General features: G+C 35.4%; 1 protein-coding gene across 4 annotated transcripts; it reads right to left on the bottom strand.

Moving 5' to 3' along the window:
- Positions 1–206: 206 nt before the first annotated feature.
- Rala (Ras-like protein A) lies at positions 207–17452 on the bottom strand. Of its 4 annotated transcripts, none has more exons than XM_073093576.1 (5): positions 16691–17214; positions 8784–8963; positions 6624–6784; positions 5979–6153; positions 207–759 (listed from the first exon to the last, which is right to left on the bottom strand). In XM_073093576.1, the coding sequence occupies exons 1-5, from the start codon at positions 16742–16744 to the stop codon at positions 664–666; spliced, it is 666 nt and encodes a 221-aa protein (XP_072949677.1). In that variant the 5' UTR covers positions 16745–17214; the 3' UTR covers positions 207–663. The 4 variants fall into 4 exon arrangements, with proteins under 4 accessions (XP_072949677.1, XP_072949679.1, XP_072949676.1 ...); XM_073093578.1 differs by lacking the exons at positions 207–759; positions 16691–17214 and adding exons at positions 2015–4534; positions 17228–17452; XM_073093575.1 differs by lacking the exon at positions 207–759 and adding an exon at positions 2015–4534 and having other exon boundaries at positions 16691–17213.
- Positions 17453–17497: the final 45 nt, after the last annotated feature.

Here is a 17497-nt window from a genome sequence, read left to right as displayed (position 1 = left end):
AAAACTTACCACTTTCCTTATACGCAAATAATACTGTTGAGTTTTAAACGTGAGTAATAAATAAATATATATTTAAAATTATTAAATCAATCCGAAATCGTAAAAAATGTAACAAATATTGAGCTTGAATATAGTTATCGATATCGATTAATAAAAAGCTAGGAATACATAGGAATACAAAATTTGTTATGTATAAAAATCGAAACTGGCAGTGTAGAATATATTGGTCAAAATTTATTAGTACTATTTCTAACTACAAAATCGGCTATTAAGAAAGATGCACCTTGTATTTCACATTATTATTTTTTTGTAACAAATTACTAGTTTGTCACAAGCACGATGCGACCATAATTCAATTGGAATGCTGCACGTGCGTGCGTTTCGTCGACCACGATGGCAGCGTGAACTTTTAATACAGATTTTGTATCGTCAATATTATCCCTTGCGAGGCCCGCTTTCAACAGGTACGTGGAATGTAAAGTCCTACATTCCTACATTCAAACAAGTAACGCGAGGTTGGCTTCCGTGAAAATAAATTTTAAGCAAACTTAGGATCAATTTTGCGTAAAGCTGCTAGAGTGGAATACATGAAACTTGAGTGAATTCGGTTTCAGCTTTAAATTTCGATGGTCCAAGCGTCAGGCGTCAGGTCCCGGGGCGCGGCTAGAGCAGCGCGCAGCAGCGGCGCGGCGCGGGCGGCGCGGGGCTGGCGCGGCCGCCCTTCTGCTGCGACATGCTGCGGATCAGCGACAGGAACGCCTGCGGACCACCCGCGTCACACACCCCCTCGCATTACACACTTCGCTTTCTAAGCTCATTTGCCCGTTATCTTTAAATCTGTAATTTCTAGTACCATAAATAATAATCTGTTACCCGTTTAAAAGTACATCGGTCTGGGCTAATCTTGAGGCTGTGAAACCTTGTTGATAATTATTTTTATTTTTGACTAAAGATTAATCAAAATATGTTAACCTTTATTTTAATACTGTTTCGAATTAATTAAATTATGAAGTAATTCTTAATTTTATTCAAAAACTAAAATCCTCCAAAATCCGAAAGTAACTTCCATTTAAGCGATAGTGTAATTACCTATAGACATTTAGCGTAAACCTAAATTTATTTCAAAATAATTCGAGAAACAAGGACAAACAAGTAATGAGACAAACATTGATTTTGCAAATTCGTATATTTCTTGCTTATTTTTTCAGTATAAAGTGGTGGTGCCTGATTATACATTGCGTACATACAGATCGATATTTCAAAACTAAACGCTAACCTACGGGATATCTAGCCACGTTACAACACGAAACATACATTTCCGCCAGATACCTTTTGGGCGTACATTATTGTACAAACGACTACGACTATTATAAAACCTTTTTTGCTTAAAATTTTACACAATAACAAAATCTGGCTCAATCGTTTATTGCGTATATGCAGAGTTGAATAAAATTCAGTATTAACCATTGCATTGATCAGTTTTATTTTGTTTGTTATTTGTGTGGCTGCGTATGTACGCCTTAATTAAACTTTAATAAAAAAAAAACTGTAATTAAAGAAAAAAGAACATAAATCTAATCTTACACAAACGTAGTAATAATATATATAATATACATATTAAAGGCAACTATTGTTTATAAAATCCTTACCATTTTATACAAAACTTGACACAGAAAATATAAAAATCTAGACGAATGTATTTATCTAATTCATATAAACATTGTAACTGAAAGATGAACTATGAAATAAAGAAAAAATGTACCACAGTACAGTTTAGAGTGGCAGTCACTTGTAAAGTGAACCCACTTGCGATGACTATTAAATGGACTCATAAATGGGTTAGTTTTAGCGCAGTATTAAGCTTACCATATTCTCCATACAACCTGATCTTATTTTAGTTATAATTTCATATAACCACACCGTAATTGAGAATTATAGCTGGCAATATTGCCGAACAGGATTGTAGTTCTTAGCAAGATCTCCAGTGAAATGTAATTTTTTTATCCCGTTTACAAGCTCCTTAAACAATTAATATTAAAACAGGGAATTAAAATCCTTGCTAAAAAGAGAGAATGGAAAATATTATGCACGTTAAAACATTTTCTTATCATATTCTTCAAAATAATTGCATCGGCGTACAATCGTAACATAAACGGTCCTTTTTATTATTGCAAGTCTCCCTTGTAACATTGTATAAACAGATTTCGCTTGGGAAAAAACTTACTGATCGCAACCTTGTACATTTATACAAGATAGTTCTTTGATCATATACAAAACTTGCGACAATTTGTTTTCTTTTTTTTTATTTTAAAGTAAAATTTTGTTTTACTTAAGGATAAATGAAAAGTGACCATTTATTTATAACTCTACGCCGTTGCATGTATAACATAACTTGAAATTTATGCATATGCCCGCCCTATTACACGTTACTATGACAAATTATACACCTTTTGATATTTATAATGAATACATATGTTCTACCGTACATACAAAAAATATCCTAAATTGGTTCAGACTTCAAACAGATGAATGATTATGGATCAAGAATAAATGGATCGAATATAAATCTTAAGAATTTTAAAAGGAGCGTGATTAAACCCGAGTTCATAGAAATTAACAACTTGTATGGGTACCAAATGAAATGATGTACGTACACCAACATTACAAATATATAGACATCGATTGAATAACTTTAATCCCTATTATTATATACTATATGACGTACTAGCAAAACTACCACTTACACATGAATATATTGAAGACATCCTGAAGTTATTATGACTACTTGGTTCGAGAAATCGTTGTTCTAACATTACTGAGAATATCCATCAGATCGGTATAGCTAATAGCGGAATAAAACTAACAGAATAGAATAAAGAAAATATTATTTTATGTATTTCGATTATCAGCAAAATTTAAATTAACGTTCAAACTTATTACATCTATGAATTAAAATAAAAAATGTAAAATCTCCAACAGAATACCAAAGTATTGAATTATTTTTGAATATTTTTGTACGAGAAGCGTTAACAAGCCAATTTATAATCGAATATAATAAATAGACAAACATTGTGACAACAATTTCGACGCACTAATAATATAATGCAATAAGTACTTCTTGACCATATTGAGTGTAGAAGGGTTGTGAGGATATTTCTTCTAGTTATTCTTAAATATTTTGTCTTCAATTATGTTTTTCTATCATCAATACGGCCGACAAGTACAAATTGTAAGATAATACAAATAACATTAATATCTAGACTTTTAGAGCATAGTAATAGTCTTGTGAAGCGATTCTTAGCAACTCTCAACACTTATTACTGTCATATCCTTATTTAAGAGTATATTTTAGGCTTACGTTTATGTAGAACACTTTTGTATCTACTTTCTAGAAATGATTACTGTATCAATACGTTCACATGCCAGTAACAACTGCGAGGGCCCTAGAGAACATAGTCACCACGTGAGCAGCGCGACATTCACATACTAAGCGCAGTGTTTATAGAAATACATACAATTAAACTAGTCTCACTTCTACATCCTCCAAATTACCTCTAGAGGCTGCTTTCCGGTCAAAGATATCTTCATACCTCATATGCCATTTTTCGTGAAATACATTTTAAAAATCATGAAAATGCGTCGCCTAAATAGATGAAAGTGTATATTTTGTACTGAAGCATTTTCACAGCCAAGCTAGGCCTTTAGGTTTTACTTTAAATTATTTTATAACTTGATAGATTTTATAAAGTTAAAAGCATTTGCATGTGTAAATAAGTCTGTTGTATTCAACACACCATGCTAATTGTATTTCTATAAACATTGCATGTAACAACTCAAGGCAGTACACAACACATTTAGCACTTAACACCTAGATAATAAATACATAACCTTACGCCACGCCCTCGTTGCGTACGTAACAACCGCGGCTCCGCCCATCGTGCAACATTTACAACAACGTGCTCAGACATTTAAAGAGAATTGCTAAGCGAAACCACGAGATCGTTACTACAGGAATGAGATTTTTATTTTGAGTGTTCAAGCATAATCTCTCTCGTGAGATCGTGGATCAACCACGAATCTATTCAATCATTTTTCATCAGATCACAACTATACTTGTGGAGAAGCCTCGCATCGCCTAGTCCGGTCGGTTTACAAACAATAATATCAAAGTACAAAATAACGTGCAAGCGCAATCATTAAAAAATAACAATTATATATTTATAGAATTCTGTTCGCAATGAACCGCTCGTCGCCGCTCAACTAGTTCCTTTTACGATCACGACGTACATCGCTCCGCCGAATAATGAACACTAATCACTACTTCATTAGGAACAGTATTCAATAAAATACCAGCACCAAAGTGGGCGAATATCATAGTACAATTTACATAGCCTTGCTGCTGAGGGTAGGGCGCGGTTGCCTACAGTATGGCGCACTTGATTCTCCTGCGCTTCTTGCCCTTCACGTCGCCGTTGGTCGCGCGGCTCTCGTCCGACTTGCGCGAGCGGATCTCGCGCATCAGGTCAAAGAACACCTGCGGGCCAGACGGCGGATCAGCCACACCACGAACACACACACACCCCCACACCCGCCCGACACCCCGACACCCCGCCACACACCCCGTCCGACACTAAGCCGGGCGCAACTGAGCACACAACATGAGATTTTCTACCATATGTTATTTGAACATTATTTAAATAATAAGCATTACGCACAAAAATGTATAAATTAGACTGACAGAAATACAAGTTGTGTGACCAGCCTTGCATGCACCATTTTTCCCTCATATTTTTATAACTCACAAAGAATTTGGCTTGTTACTATTTATTTCGGCAGTTGCCATTGTTATTAAAAAAAAATATAATTAAGCTAATAAATTGTCAGATTCCCAACAAGCTGCATGGCGCTACCTGGCTGCTGGCTTCGGCGGTTGGTGGCAACCCAGCTCATACTACCAAGGAGTACTGTGCACAAGCCCGCAAGCTCAGTGGGATATTGAATGAACTGGGTTGCTACTCACTAAACGCTAAAGTCAAATTCTACTTTATATTCTGTTATATACAAAAATGAATATCCTCTAATGTAATGTAAAAATGTATATTGTTTTATTTGTTTGTTATATATCCTAAACCCTTAGAAAATAATAATATCTATGAAGTTGTTATTATATTTGTTTGAGAATTAAGCAAAATCTCCCGAACCAAGAAGTTCCCGTTACTTTATGAATACAATGTATAATTTAAGCACCACCAAATCTGAGAAATAGACCTTAAGAGTAGTAATTTATTTCTTAATAATGAATCCATTTTTATCGTTATTGTTGCGCTAAATTTGGTTCTGCCGATTCCAAGATCAGACCCGACAAGTATAATTTTTTTTTAAAGTTCAGCACAATATGAGCTAAGAAAAACGAAGTTTTTAAAATCAGAAATAGAAATTTCAATGTGAAGTATATAAGCAAATTAGTAAGTATCAAATTGAAACGTGTTTGAGAAAATGGTGTCATATAACAGTGTTCTCATTAACCTAATATAAAAGATCAGTTTATATGGACTTCACAGAGCAGGGGTGGATGAAGAATATGGTAGCAAAATTCGTATTTTGCGTTGGAAGTTTCTTTTGGTGTTATATGGGCGTCCATAGAGGATAGAAGTAAAAAGTAAGTTGTAGGTAAGTTTGTGAAGTTGCCGCAGGACGCGGAGACAGGCTGCGGTACGCCGTGTACTTGAATAAGAACGCCACATACCATTAGCAATCCAATATTAGTAGGCGTAATGTTACATAAGATCTACTTAATAGATGTAATATTAGAAACGGTTAGATGAGCGTCCATTATCAATTTTCCTAATATTTTGCCTACTAAAAATTTTCATATAGTGATCGTCGAAATATTTGGACAGCTTGTTTATTAGTAACATGCATTAGGGTGTGTAGTGGTGTAGGGTGTGTGTGTACGTGTGTAGAGTAGTGCGCGGTACCTTGTCGACGTTGTCGCGCGTCTTGGCGGAGGTCTCGACGTAGGGCACCTGCCAGGCGGCGGCGCGCTCGCGGCACGCGTCCAGCGGCACGCGCCGCTTGTCCGCCAGGTCCGACTTGTTGCCCACCAGCAGGAACGGGATGTTCTCGTCGTTCTTCACGCGCAGGATCTGCTCCCTGCACACACACATGAACATGACTTCGAAGCTTCACAATAATATGTTTGGTTCATGATATAGGTAACTCTATGCCCCAATTTTAAAAAACAGAAAATAACAAGGATGAAATGGAAATGACAATTTTAGCCAAACCCGATTTTTACGTATTGCAAAAACGTGGAGAAAAGCCTAAGAAAACCCTGAAAAACCTAACTACAAATGTAAATCGTATTAAGTCGCGGTACACAAGAAAAGTCCCTACTGTGAAACAAAAATTAATATTGTGATTATGAAACGAATGTGAAATAATTCAGTTTAATAAAAAAAACTACAAGTGTAGAAAATCCCCAACAAATCTAGTTACTAGCATCGGTAATACCCATTAATCATAGCCACTAGAATAAGTAAGCCCTATACATAGGAAACAACTTAACTAATCGCTATCAAAGATAGCGACTTCAAACTAATGACATAGGAATATAGTAATACCGGAACTCCTGCGTGGCGTCGAAGCTCTCCGGCTCGGTGATGGAGAAGACGCAGAGGAAGCCCTCGCCCGAGCGGAAGTAGTTGTCGCGGATCGCGGCGTAGTCCTCCTGCCCGGCTGTGTCCAGGATGTCGATCTGGACCTCCTCGCCGTCGAGCACCACCTGAGCAATCAAACATTATAATTATTATTATTACTGCCTTACTCTACTTTTATAAATACAGTCAATTCATTTCAAAGGTGCCTTATGAGGTTTTTTTATTTATTTTATTTTATTTTATTGTATTTTGGACACAGACAGTCATGTATTACATTACAACATCTTAAGCTAACTTAATATATGTTATTCTAGACTTTGAGTGCCAACAATTTGTGTAATAAAAATACATTAGACAAGTTTTTAGGATATTGAATTGTGTCTTAAGGTACATTTTAGTGTGTTTTAGTAATTACATATTACAAGGTATTATACATTTTTTCAAACATGTTTTGAACATTATGATGAACACTTAGGCTGAACGAATATCAGTTGCGAGCGCTCCGCAAATTTTTATACCGTACAACCGTACTTTATTTAATTTTCTCGTAAAAACTATATATTTCAATCCGGATCTCCAGCTTATTATTGTGATTCACTGTGGACTGATTATGTGATAATGCCTACTAGCAATAAAATCATGAGATCTTAATAATATAAATACTTATTTTTTATATAATTTTAGTTGATTCGTTTATTTATATTTAAATAGTACTATTTATAACATCAGCTTACAGAAAGTATTCAACCGCTAACGCTAATATCAATAGTTTTTGTTTATACATTGAAAGTCTGTGTTCTAAATTAAGCCATTAACTCTAGCCACATCGGTTGGAAATGTAAACCGATCTAGACTTTTTTGATCAAAATAATAGCAGCGAAAGAAAACGACCTTGCATCGTCCGCGTCTCCTTGCGGCAGTTATCTGATACCCGATGCGTTTCCACTCGATAATTTGGACCATCTCAACAGATATTACCGATATACATTGCGTAAGATTACGTACAAGTATAGAGATAGAAATGCTACGAGATTTTATTGATTGGAAAGTGGTACTGTTAAGACTGAGACTATACGCGAGATTATAGATACGAGTATAATCCGGTAGCCAGTAGAATCCCAGAAGATGGGTGTTCAGCTTTTATTAATAGCGAGCTCCTCCTTAAGATTTTTTCCGAAAAAATGGTACCTTCGACATACCGAATGACCTAAATGTATACGTTGTTAAAATGTGTTGATCGTAAGAAGTTCACGCTATTATTCTGTTTACACTCTCTATTGCGGGTATCTATTTGCGGAAAACCTCGCCATATCGCCCTATTTTAACAGTTTTTATAAGACACATTGGTTTAGCCGACAAACTGGCCTATAGTATGGCAGATTTTAAACTTTGTTATTTTGTAAGTCTTCCTTATTGAATAAATGACAAAAAAAAAACAATGTTTAAATTACTCATAAAGACTACCGAATAGACTAACACAGGCATTATGTGCGTAGGTACATACATCGTACACACTTAGTTTTTCTATATAGTTTCTACGTCTAAGCGTCAGACACTGGTATAATTTGATGTGTCAATCAATTGTCAGTGTTCAATAATCATGTATCGCGTTGCGAGATATCGCTTTTCGAGCGATAGCTGCAGTTTATTATTCAAGATTTCTTGGTTTCTTACAACTGTTACATATTTAAATTCTTTCGAAATCGATGTGGAATCTCGTTTCACTGAGTTTACAGCACGTACTTCGTTCTTTTTTAAATATTTATTTTTATCAAAATCTTAGGTGGTCTAAATCACGATTTCAGGAGTTAAAATCTCTCGTTTGTTCTATTTATAGAACCTGAGACTAAAATATACTGTACACAAATGTTCGCCGATCACCCCCGCCAAGAAACCCGCTACGATGGCATCAAGGATCGGAACGTTATCCTTTCAGCTTTTGATTTAAGTTAACTAAAGTTTTTAAATTTCATGTATGAAATTAAATTAGGAACATAAAAGTCGATCGCACCTTATATGGGCAAGAACAAAGTGTACCTAAGTATGAAGATTCTTTAGCTAACATACCAGTACTTGATAGGTATAGATAGATATTTACAGCCTTACAAAAACAATAATCAATACCTTCTTCCTGTAGCTATCCGCCTTGGTGGGCTCGTAGTCCTCGACGAACTCGTCGTACATGAACTGCAGCGTGAGCGCGGACTTGCCCACGCCGCCGGAGCCCACCATGATCACCTTGTGCAGCGTGGGCTGCGCCGCCGGCTTCTTCGACATCTCGGGGCGCGGCAGCAGGCGGGTGCACTGCAACACCACAAGCAACAACATCAACACCATTATTATGTTACATTCATTATGTTACAAGATGAGAAACGCAAACTTTAAGTTCCGTTTATCGTCCTATTGATTCCACCAAGACTTACTGAATAGATTCTTATCAATTACAGAGTTTACGCAACCTTGTATAAATCCACAGGCAGGTGCATTGTTCAATAATGTAAGTTATAAAAAAGAGGGGACAATCTCACCATATAAGGTTATCACGACATGATACCTTGAACGGGCACGTCTTAAATCTGTCCGCAAAACGGCATGACTGTTCACTCAACTCGTCGTACACGGACGCTTATAAGGAAGCTAGTGGGCGAAACAGTCTACTGTCTTTCATATTTAATAACTAACATTTATTTTAACACAAACTTTATGGTATATTACATGTAGAATTAAACGCGAAGTTATGTAAAAAAACTAACTGTATCTATTTATATTTCAAGTTGATTTTAAATATATAAAGATAGTCTTGGAGCCAACAATGTATATACAAGTCGAGTGCTAACGGTGCACTACGGCTTCCCGAGCTCCGGGAAGATTGCCTCCATAATTACTGGCACAAGCTGTTCTCGACTGGCCAGATGTCAACACAATGAATTATATCACTCAATCACAGTTCCCGTTTAATGTTCGTGGAAGGTGTATATGATGCTGTATGATTATGTTCGCAATCTACAAGTGCCATCATAATTACTTGCATATGAAGAAAGTAACTGGTATAATGTACATTTAGTGCATCTTAAAATATCGGAATAAGATATGTAATTTGACTCATCATTATAGTGAGGATATGCTAACTTAAAAATACAAAAAGAAGAATCCGTTGTTTTTGTGGAACACTAAATTTAGTTAAGATCTATCATTAGCCATTGATGTTCCAGCCGTAGCAGTGATGAAACGATATCTGCACTTATAATGAAGTAGTCATCTTATTAGGTGGCCACTTGCGATTCTTTCGAGGGCGACTTGAAATAGCTATCTGAAAATGAAAATCTAGTGAGGAACTATCGAACAAAATCAAAACAGCACAGTATATTATGTATTTATATTACAATGTTGTTTATGCAGTTCTAAAATTGTAGACTCAAAAGAAAACCACAAGTGGGTTCCAACGTACAAGTATCAGTAGTATGACGTCTACAATGTGTATGACTCGATGGCAGATCAGTAAACGATGTCGGTGGTACGCCACTGTCGGCACCGTTACTGCGAACGATGACGCCGGCAGCGGCTAACGGCCGAGACAATAGGTACACTCATTGACACGAGCTCTATTTGACTGACACAGAAAATGCAAGTGATGTCAACATTGCAAACACTAAACGAATGGTAGCGGAAAATGCTTTATTTATGACCACATTAAACGATAACTGATGAGACGAGTAGGGCTTACAATGATGCGCATTGTAAATAGTGCTTAAGATAGTTTTCATCGTTTCTATACGTGCCAACATAGAGTTTAGTAAAGTTCTTATCCAGTAGAAGGGCGAAAACTTGGCCAAGAACCTAATATGCTCATATTCTTGAGGTAAATACAAGCAGAAGAATCAATTTAGTATAATGATAAGTGAGATAGATCCACATTAAAACATGACAAACAGGTTACTGTGACTGGCGGTGAATATATAAGTACATTATATCCCATTGTGGTCATTTAAACCAACCATGTCTCCATGCTAATTGCCGACAACAAAGAACCAAATACCATAATGATTGAAGCAGATAACATTATCAGGTTCCAAGCGAGTTGCCACCCTGCCTAACGTGCAATAAGGTTGTATGTAATACACTATTCGAGCGCAGTTAATTGTTTTAACAGAAGTATTTGTCATTCGAAACAATGTTTTCCGTATACACTATCAGGTTTAAAATATGTTCATCCATACAAATTACATGATATGGTACACGAATACGACCACAAATACGCCAATTAAACAAGTTTAGCAAACAATAACATAAACTTATTATTTTTTCTAATAAAAGAAAAAAATGTGGTTTTGCAGCTGAGTGGATATCGTAAGAATCCAACAGTCTATAACAATCGTACCAAAGATTTTTTTACAAAAGGTCGACGATGCGACTTCCAGGAATAAAGAATTCTTATGATTGTCATTGCACTAGCACGTGGGAAAAAGGTTGCATACTCGATTTTCACGACGTCGGGGTTTTTTTCAGATGCACAACATCTATGTGCACAACGTACACTGCCACGACGCGGCTACGCAAGTATGACGGTGCGCCGTCGTACCGTGTGTATTTATTTATCCGAAACAACTGAAATAAAACAGTGCTGGATAGCAACATAGTAAGTTATTACACTGACACAACCTGATAAACGGCTTATATATCTGGTAATAAAAGAAATTTACCAAGACGTCTAACCTTCTGTTTATGATAACAACATAATTAATGATTGAAGACTGATTGAATAACATGACACTTATTATTGCTTACCTTTTAAGTTATATGAAACCACCTAGTGTCCAAAAGTAAATGCATATTTTACATTAATATGCTGACTGTGAATCTTCTAGTACGATACACGACGATCAGCACTGATTATTACTTAAAGTAATGTAGATATAAGTTTAATGTGACAAAAATGCTATACGATATTAATCTAAGTATATTTAATACCAAAAATCAACAAGACTTAAATAATGGAAATAAACGGGCAGACAATTCTAACGGTGATAAATAATAATTGATGACGGTCATACAGTATCAGTTCCAAATAATAGAGCCACTGACGATCATAAAAGGCATGTCTTGCTTAACATATCAAAGCAGAATACATCATCAGATCAACACAGAACTACTATCATATTCATAAGCTAGAAATTTTGCCTACAAAAATAATATTATTAAAGGGATATTTTATTTTTGTAGCAGTTCTGAAACTTAACAAGGAATTCATAGGAAGAAGACATTTGCTAAGAATTTCTCATCGTCGCGAATCTCGTTAATTATCCAGAGGCGAGCGCTACCCTGCTTTGAAAGGGAAGCGTGCCGCGAATGCCGACTATGTAGGTTACTCTCCCAACGTAGTGCCCACACGAGCTGTGCATGCCAGAGGACTGAGAAGTAAGGAATTTTCACATAAGTTTTCTAATAACTTTTTACAAGAGCTTGCCGTCTATCTCATTGTAAATGGCCACTGCCGCGATACAGACAAGCAGGTCTACAGTGGAGAAGCTGATCACTGCTACTCCCTAGGACTAAGACGCCTTACATTTAAGTCAGCCAGCATCCACGCAAGAGATATTTTATTTACTAATTTTGAATACGTGATCTTTAACACATCGAGTAATACTGATTTTAAAAATAATTGGAAAGTTAAATATAGGCAGAAAGCCAAAAGTATGGTTTATTAATAAACCGACACCTACGTTTCTCCTGATACTCGTGTGTAGGTGACTAGTTTAATTAAATTTCATTGTTGTTGAGTTTATTAGCATCTATTCCAATCAGGGATAATGAATCGCCAGAATACTTAAATAATGTATTAATAAGATTTTGTGACGTGCCAAGTAATTTGTGCATCAAATTTATATAACACTTGTAGGATCAACTTTCAATCGGTTACCTAACAGCTAATAAAACATTAGCTTTGCTTTCCAAATCTGCGCAGATTGTCACATTACAATAACTGCTTTCAAATATTACACAGATAGAACTTCATAATAAGTTATTTACTTATAATTGATATGTACAATTCGATTACAAATTAATGGTCACATTTTCATATTTTCGATCTATTTGATTAAATATCACAAGTACCATTTTAATACATAAAATTACTCAGCTGTAATACAGCCAGCTAATCATTTTTCTGTACCGCTCCGTACAATACAAATAGTTTAACTTTATTTATTTCCTAACAAAAGAGTAAATCGTTTAAAAGCAATCCAGTTTAATTTAGAACCGTAACAGAATTAAACAAAAATTACGCAAATAGCAACTCCGATAAGCAAACTGGAGCGTTATCACAACCCTCCACTGCCGCCTTTGACTCATCGATTGTGAATCACACTCAATAATACGAAAAAAATAGTTCAATTGTACTACCAACTATTGTTGAATACTCGTACTCTTACTTTTAACTACTGTTTGGTTCAACGTGAATCATATCGTGATGATAATAGTCAAGACGTATTGTTTTAAGAACAGCGTGTATTTTTTGTGATAATGTCCATAGAATGGTTCTTAAGAATTTAAATTCTAAACTCACGAATTCAATACTCCTTTTTGGTATATACTCGTTGATATGAAATATTAATAATTTTATAGCTTTAAACAAAGATAATTAATTTAAAAGTGTTTAACCCTTGTTTCCTTAACATGGAAAAAAACTTAAAATATAAAACCAATATCAATTTTGTGAAAAAAATGTCTATAATGAAAGTATTAATATGAATAATTATTAAGTAATACTTAATAATAATTTGGTTTCGTGTAATACCCTGAGAAACGTGTTATCAACATATTTATATTTTCACTTTCAAAATAAGCAAAAATAAGATTCAGATTTAAAAAATCGAGGTCACAAGTGTAAAAACGTAGTGAATGGGTACCTTAATTAAAGTTTTATTCAAAATTGCAATTTGCGGTCCCTATCAAAAGCGAATCGGTGACTTTCGCAGTGAAATTGTAAATAAAAACAAGTATCTGATGTCAAGTGGTTACAGCATTTGGTTACTTTTTTACTGCTTACGTAATGTGTATGGAATTTGGCTGCGTTTTATCAATTCTTTATTAACATAGGATACGGGTACTTTACATAAACGTAATTTAAAAAAAATCTCCTAATCCACTCTTTTACACAAATGTGTGTTGAGTAAAACTTTTAAAGCAATTGTATCTAAGACATACAGGCAAAATACATCAGTATTCGATGTAGATTCCGATGCGTATTATATTAGTAAGTGAAGCAAGGTGCAGTGAAAGCTATCAGATCACGCGTAGCGCGATCTTCAGCCAACCTTCTGCCTGCAACCCGAGCCGCGCCGTCACGCTCAATTAACATTGTCCTTTTAAAACCTTGGCTAAAAGATATCAACCTATACCTGCATATAACTGTTATTCGATTTTAATACATCTTTTGGTGTAAGGAAACATCTCATCGCGCTAACAGTAACATACATTATGCAACTGCAACAATGTTTATTTGAACGTTGTTTAAATCTTCACGCGATCTGGATAGGCGACTGTTTGTTCGTCAGTTTGTTCTGCTTCTGTTGCAACGGAAGTAGCTTTCTAATTATCCAGTCCCTAAGCATACATGTACATACTAAGTGCGTCAGAAAGTGCTAAGATTTCTTTTGATACCGGTAATCGAGATGTCCCGCTAGAAATGAAAAATTGTGGATTAAAATCTTAGCTACAACTCGCTATATAATATATAAATTATAAGTGCGGACCTCGGGGCAAGGATTCAACGGGGCGTATTTCTGTAATGAGTTGTCGATCAAAGGCCCTAATTAATCTTGAATGTGCACGATTGCAAGTTATCACTTTTTTCGCTAAACGTATAGTCCACGCAGCGACGGATCAAGAGTTCTGACCGCCCTAATTATGAAGACGCGCCCCCACCCTTACGATAGACCTCAAAAGTAATGTATGAGTTTTGGCTTTGTTTACTAGCATAAAATTAAAAGTGTCTAAGACACAATTTTGGCGCGCCCCCCCGGTCCTCGCGCCCTAGGCTGCAGCTTAATTAGCCTAAGGGTTAATCAGGCCCTGAGTCCGCGTAAAACTGCTAGTTCCCTCTGAATATAGAAATGAATCGCATCGTCATAACAAATTATATGGCTACACCTGCTCGCAACAAGAGCGGACCAGCAGTTTGGCGCGAACTTTACTTTTCGTTTAAAGTACTGTTTTCGCTAAAGGTCAATGACTATAAAACTTCCATAGTTACAAAATGCATATAGGATTATATTCAAATCTACCGACAATTGCTTACTAATACCTGATAACATTTACAACACCGATTTAAATTATATTGATTATGGATTAACAATTTATTTGATACTATTTAGACAAAAAATGTATTTTCGTCACAAATACCAATAAGTTATCATGGACCATAAAGCTGTTGATTATAGAATGGAATTTAATTTTATTGATATGTAAAATAAGTTATAAGTATGTTTCTTGTGTGGTTAATTCATCAGATTCAAAAGGACATCAATGAACTACGTTATTGGATTTTAAACCAATGTTGATAACACAAGATAGCAAAGGTTTTTGCAGTAAAGTTGGAAGTAAATTTACCCTTGTATCCAATTTCAAATCTTCCACTTAATCTAAAAATATATAAATATATAAAATATATAAAAATATAATATAAAATAGTGCCCTAATAATAATAGCTGAACACAGGAATGTATTTCAGACAGATATTGACAGAATGCCTGAACAAATAAATGAACTTTATAAGAATATGTTACACAGTAACTGAAGACACTTTATATAAAATTGGTTTTAACATAACTATTATGTGCTATGGTATTATTAAGAAAACTAGTAGTGATTCATTATCAATACATCAATATTTTAGACTGTTAATTATGAAATCGCGTGTCGGCGCGTTGCTCGGCGCGAAATGATTTACAGCAAAAACTGATTGATCTGAAGACACTTCATCTGTGTCGTACATTGGCTGCACCCACTATCATACTAAATACATTCTTGTCAAATTAATTTGTTACAAGTTCAACATACAAGCAATCAAAAAGACTTGTTATTCTTGTTTGTTATGAGTAAAGAAAGTTGTGATGGTGCAAGTTTGGCAATGTTAACAATAAGCAACAAAATATAACATTTATTAAATCATCACTACAGTCTTAATAGTATTTTTAAAGTCCAAATAATCTAAATAGTCAAAGACATAATTTGTCTAATATGCCTTTCTTCTTGAAATACTTAAATGTTTCTTAATTACTTTAATGGATAGTATTTCATCGCCTTACTCTAGCGATGAAACAAGTAAAAGAGAAATGATTTTCCAGGCTAGTTGGTGAGAAATAGAAATTGAAGAGACAATGCACTCTCGTGTGAACAAACTGAATAATGGAGGAGCTCTGAGCTGAGGCGCTCTAGATGTAGTGCCTTTCTACATCTGTACTACTTGTCTCAAGTAATATATACTGTGTCAACATCAAATATAAAATAAGGTAAATCTCATATTTTATACTTAATTTATATTTAGAAAACAGTGTTCTTTGTACATACGTAATCAAATTGAAGATATTATTGTAAGAGTAAAATATTATTGTACAAGACTATTAGTGTTTTATACATACAACGAAAATATTCAAATTTGTATTTTATCTAAAGAAAAATCAGCTCAAAATTAAATATATTGTTATACCAAATTTTAGCACATTGTTTTGCAAGTGGATGAGTAAGTTTTACATAGCGACCTTAGGCGACTTTAGTGTTTTTTTTCAATCATTCAACATTATATCTATAAGTGTTATTAACCCCAAGAGTATGACAAAAAGCTGTTGAATACAAATGAAATGAATTAAATTATAAACCATATTTTACAATATTAATGCATATGAATTTCTAAGCAGTACTCTGAATTTAAATGAAGTATTTAATACAGCAATAAGTGTCCCTCTGTCTTGTTCTTATGATTCATAATTACAAGGGTAATAATATTAATTACATTATGACAGCACTGCTATTACCTTCTGTTCTTCTAAGAATTTAGTGGAGAGCTGGTATGCTAGTGCTGAGAACATCACTGGGCTTTCGACATCGGCTCCCAGACGCAGGAGTCGCGCGACCAGCCCGCCACACTCATACCACCGCAGCTCAGGCTACCAATTCTTCTCATAGGTAAATACTCAAACCAATACAACTCGTAATGAAATCGAGTCTAGTATCGTCAAGAGCAATGTGTCTCACAAAAGTCCAACATTCGCCGCTAGTAGAAAAGGAAACCGAAGGAAAATCAATCACAGCCGTGAGTCACAGGAAAGTCGTCGCCCTAACTGATTTACACAGAACCGATTCGACTAACTGTACTTGCGTACACGAAACCCGCGTCTGCACAAGCAGGCTCGTGGATATTGCACTGGCACGTGAGAACTGGAAGACAATGGACGAGAAACTGTGGGAAAACGAGAGGCGTTGCCACTGTAGTAAACAATCACGTCACTTGGTCTAAATACGGTACACCAATTAGGCGCCGCGCCCCAAGCCAGCTGCATTTCAGAACTTACCGGTGCGGCAATTCGTCTTCGGCGGTGTTTCTCACGATTTTCAAATTCCTCGGCACAAATTGATTTCACTTATTTCGTCACTCACTGGTCTGGTCATTCACATTCATAGTAGATGTCGCGAATCTGTCAAAATGACGATTGGTTTGGTTTTGGACAAAAGTAGCGATTAGCGGCCTCCCAGCCTGGCGACGTTTATGACTCTTTTGGATTTATGGCTTATGAAATTTTAATTTTTTCATAATATAAATAAGCCGATTATTGAATTTTAGT

This window comes from Epargyreus clarus, unplaced genomic scaffold (genome assembly GCF_041222505.1).
Source record: "Epargyreus clarus isolate Ecla_fem2 unplaced genomic scaffold, WU_Ecla_fem_2.2 ptg000004l, whole genome shotgun sequence".
Taxonomy (NCBI): Eukaryota; Metazoa; Arthropoda; class Insecta; order Lepidoptera; family Hesperiidae; genus Epargyreus; species Epargyreus clarus.
Note: the sequence above shows the minus strand (reverse complement) of the source record. Positions and strands in the feature narration are given on the sequence as shown.

Bases quoted from the DNA above. Each gene is read 5' to 3' on its own strand.
- Rala (XM_073093575.1), bottom strand. From the start codon at position 16,744: ATGTTCTCAGCACTAGCATACCAGCTCTCCACTAAATTCTTAGAAGAA. The intron at 6,785-8,783 runs GTATTGATTATT...TTGATTGCTCAG, and splicing joins CGGATAGCTACAGGAAGAAG to GTGGTGCTCGACGGCGAGGA. The intron at 4,535-5,978 runs GTACCGCGCACT...TCTGGCCCGCAG, and splicing joins CGCGCGACAACGTCGACAAG to GTGTTCTTTGACCTGATGCG.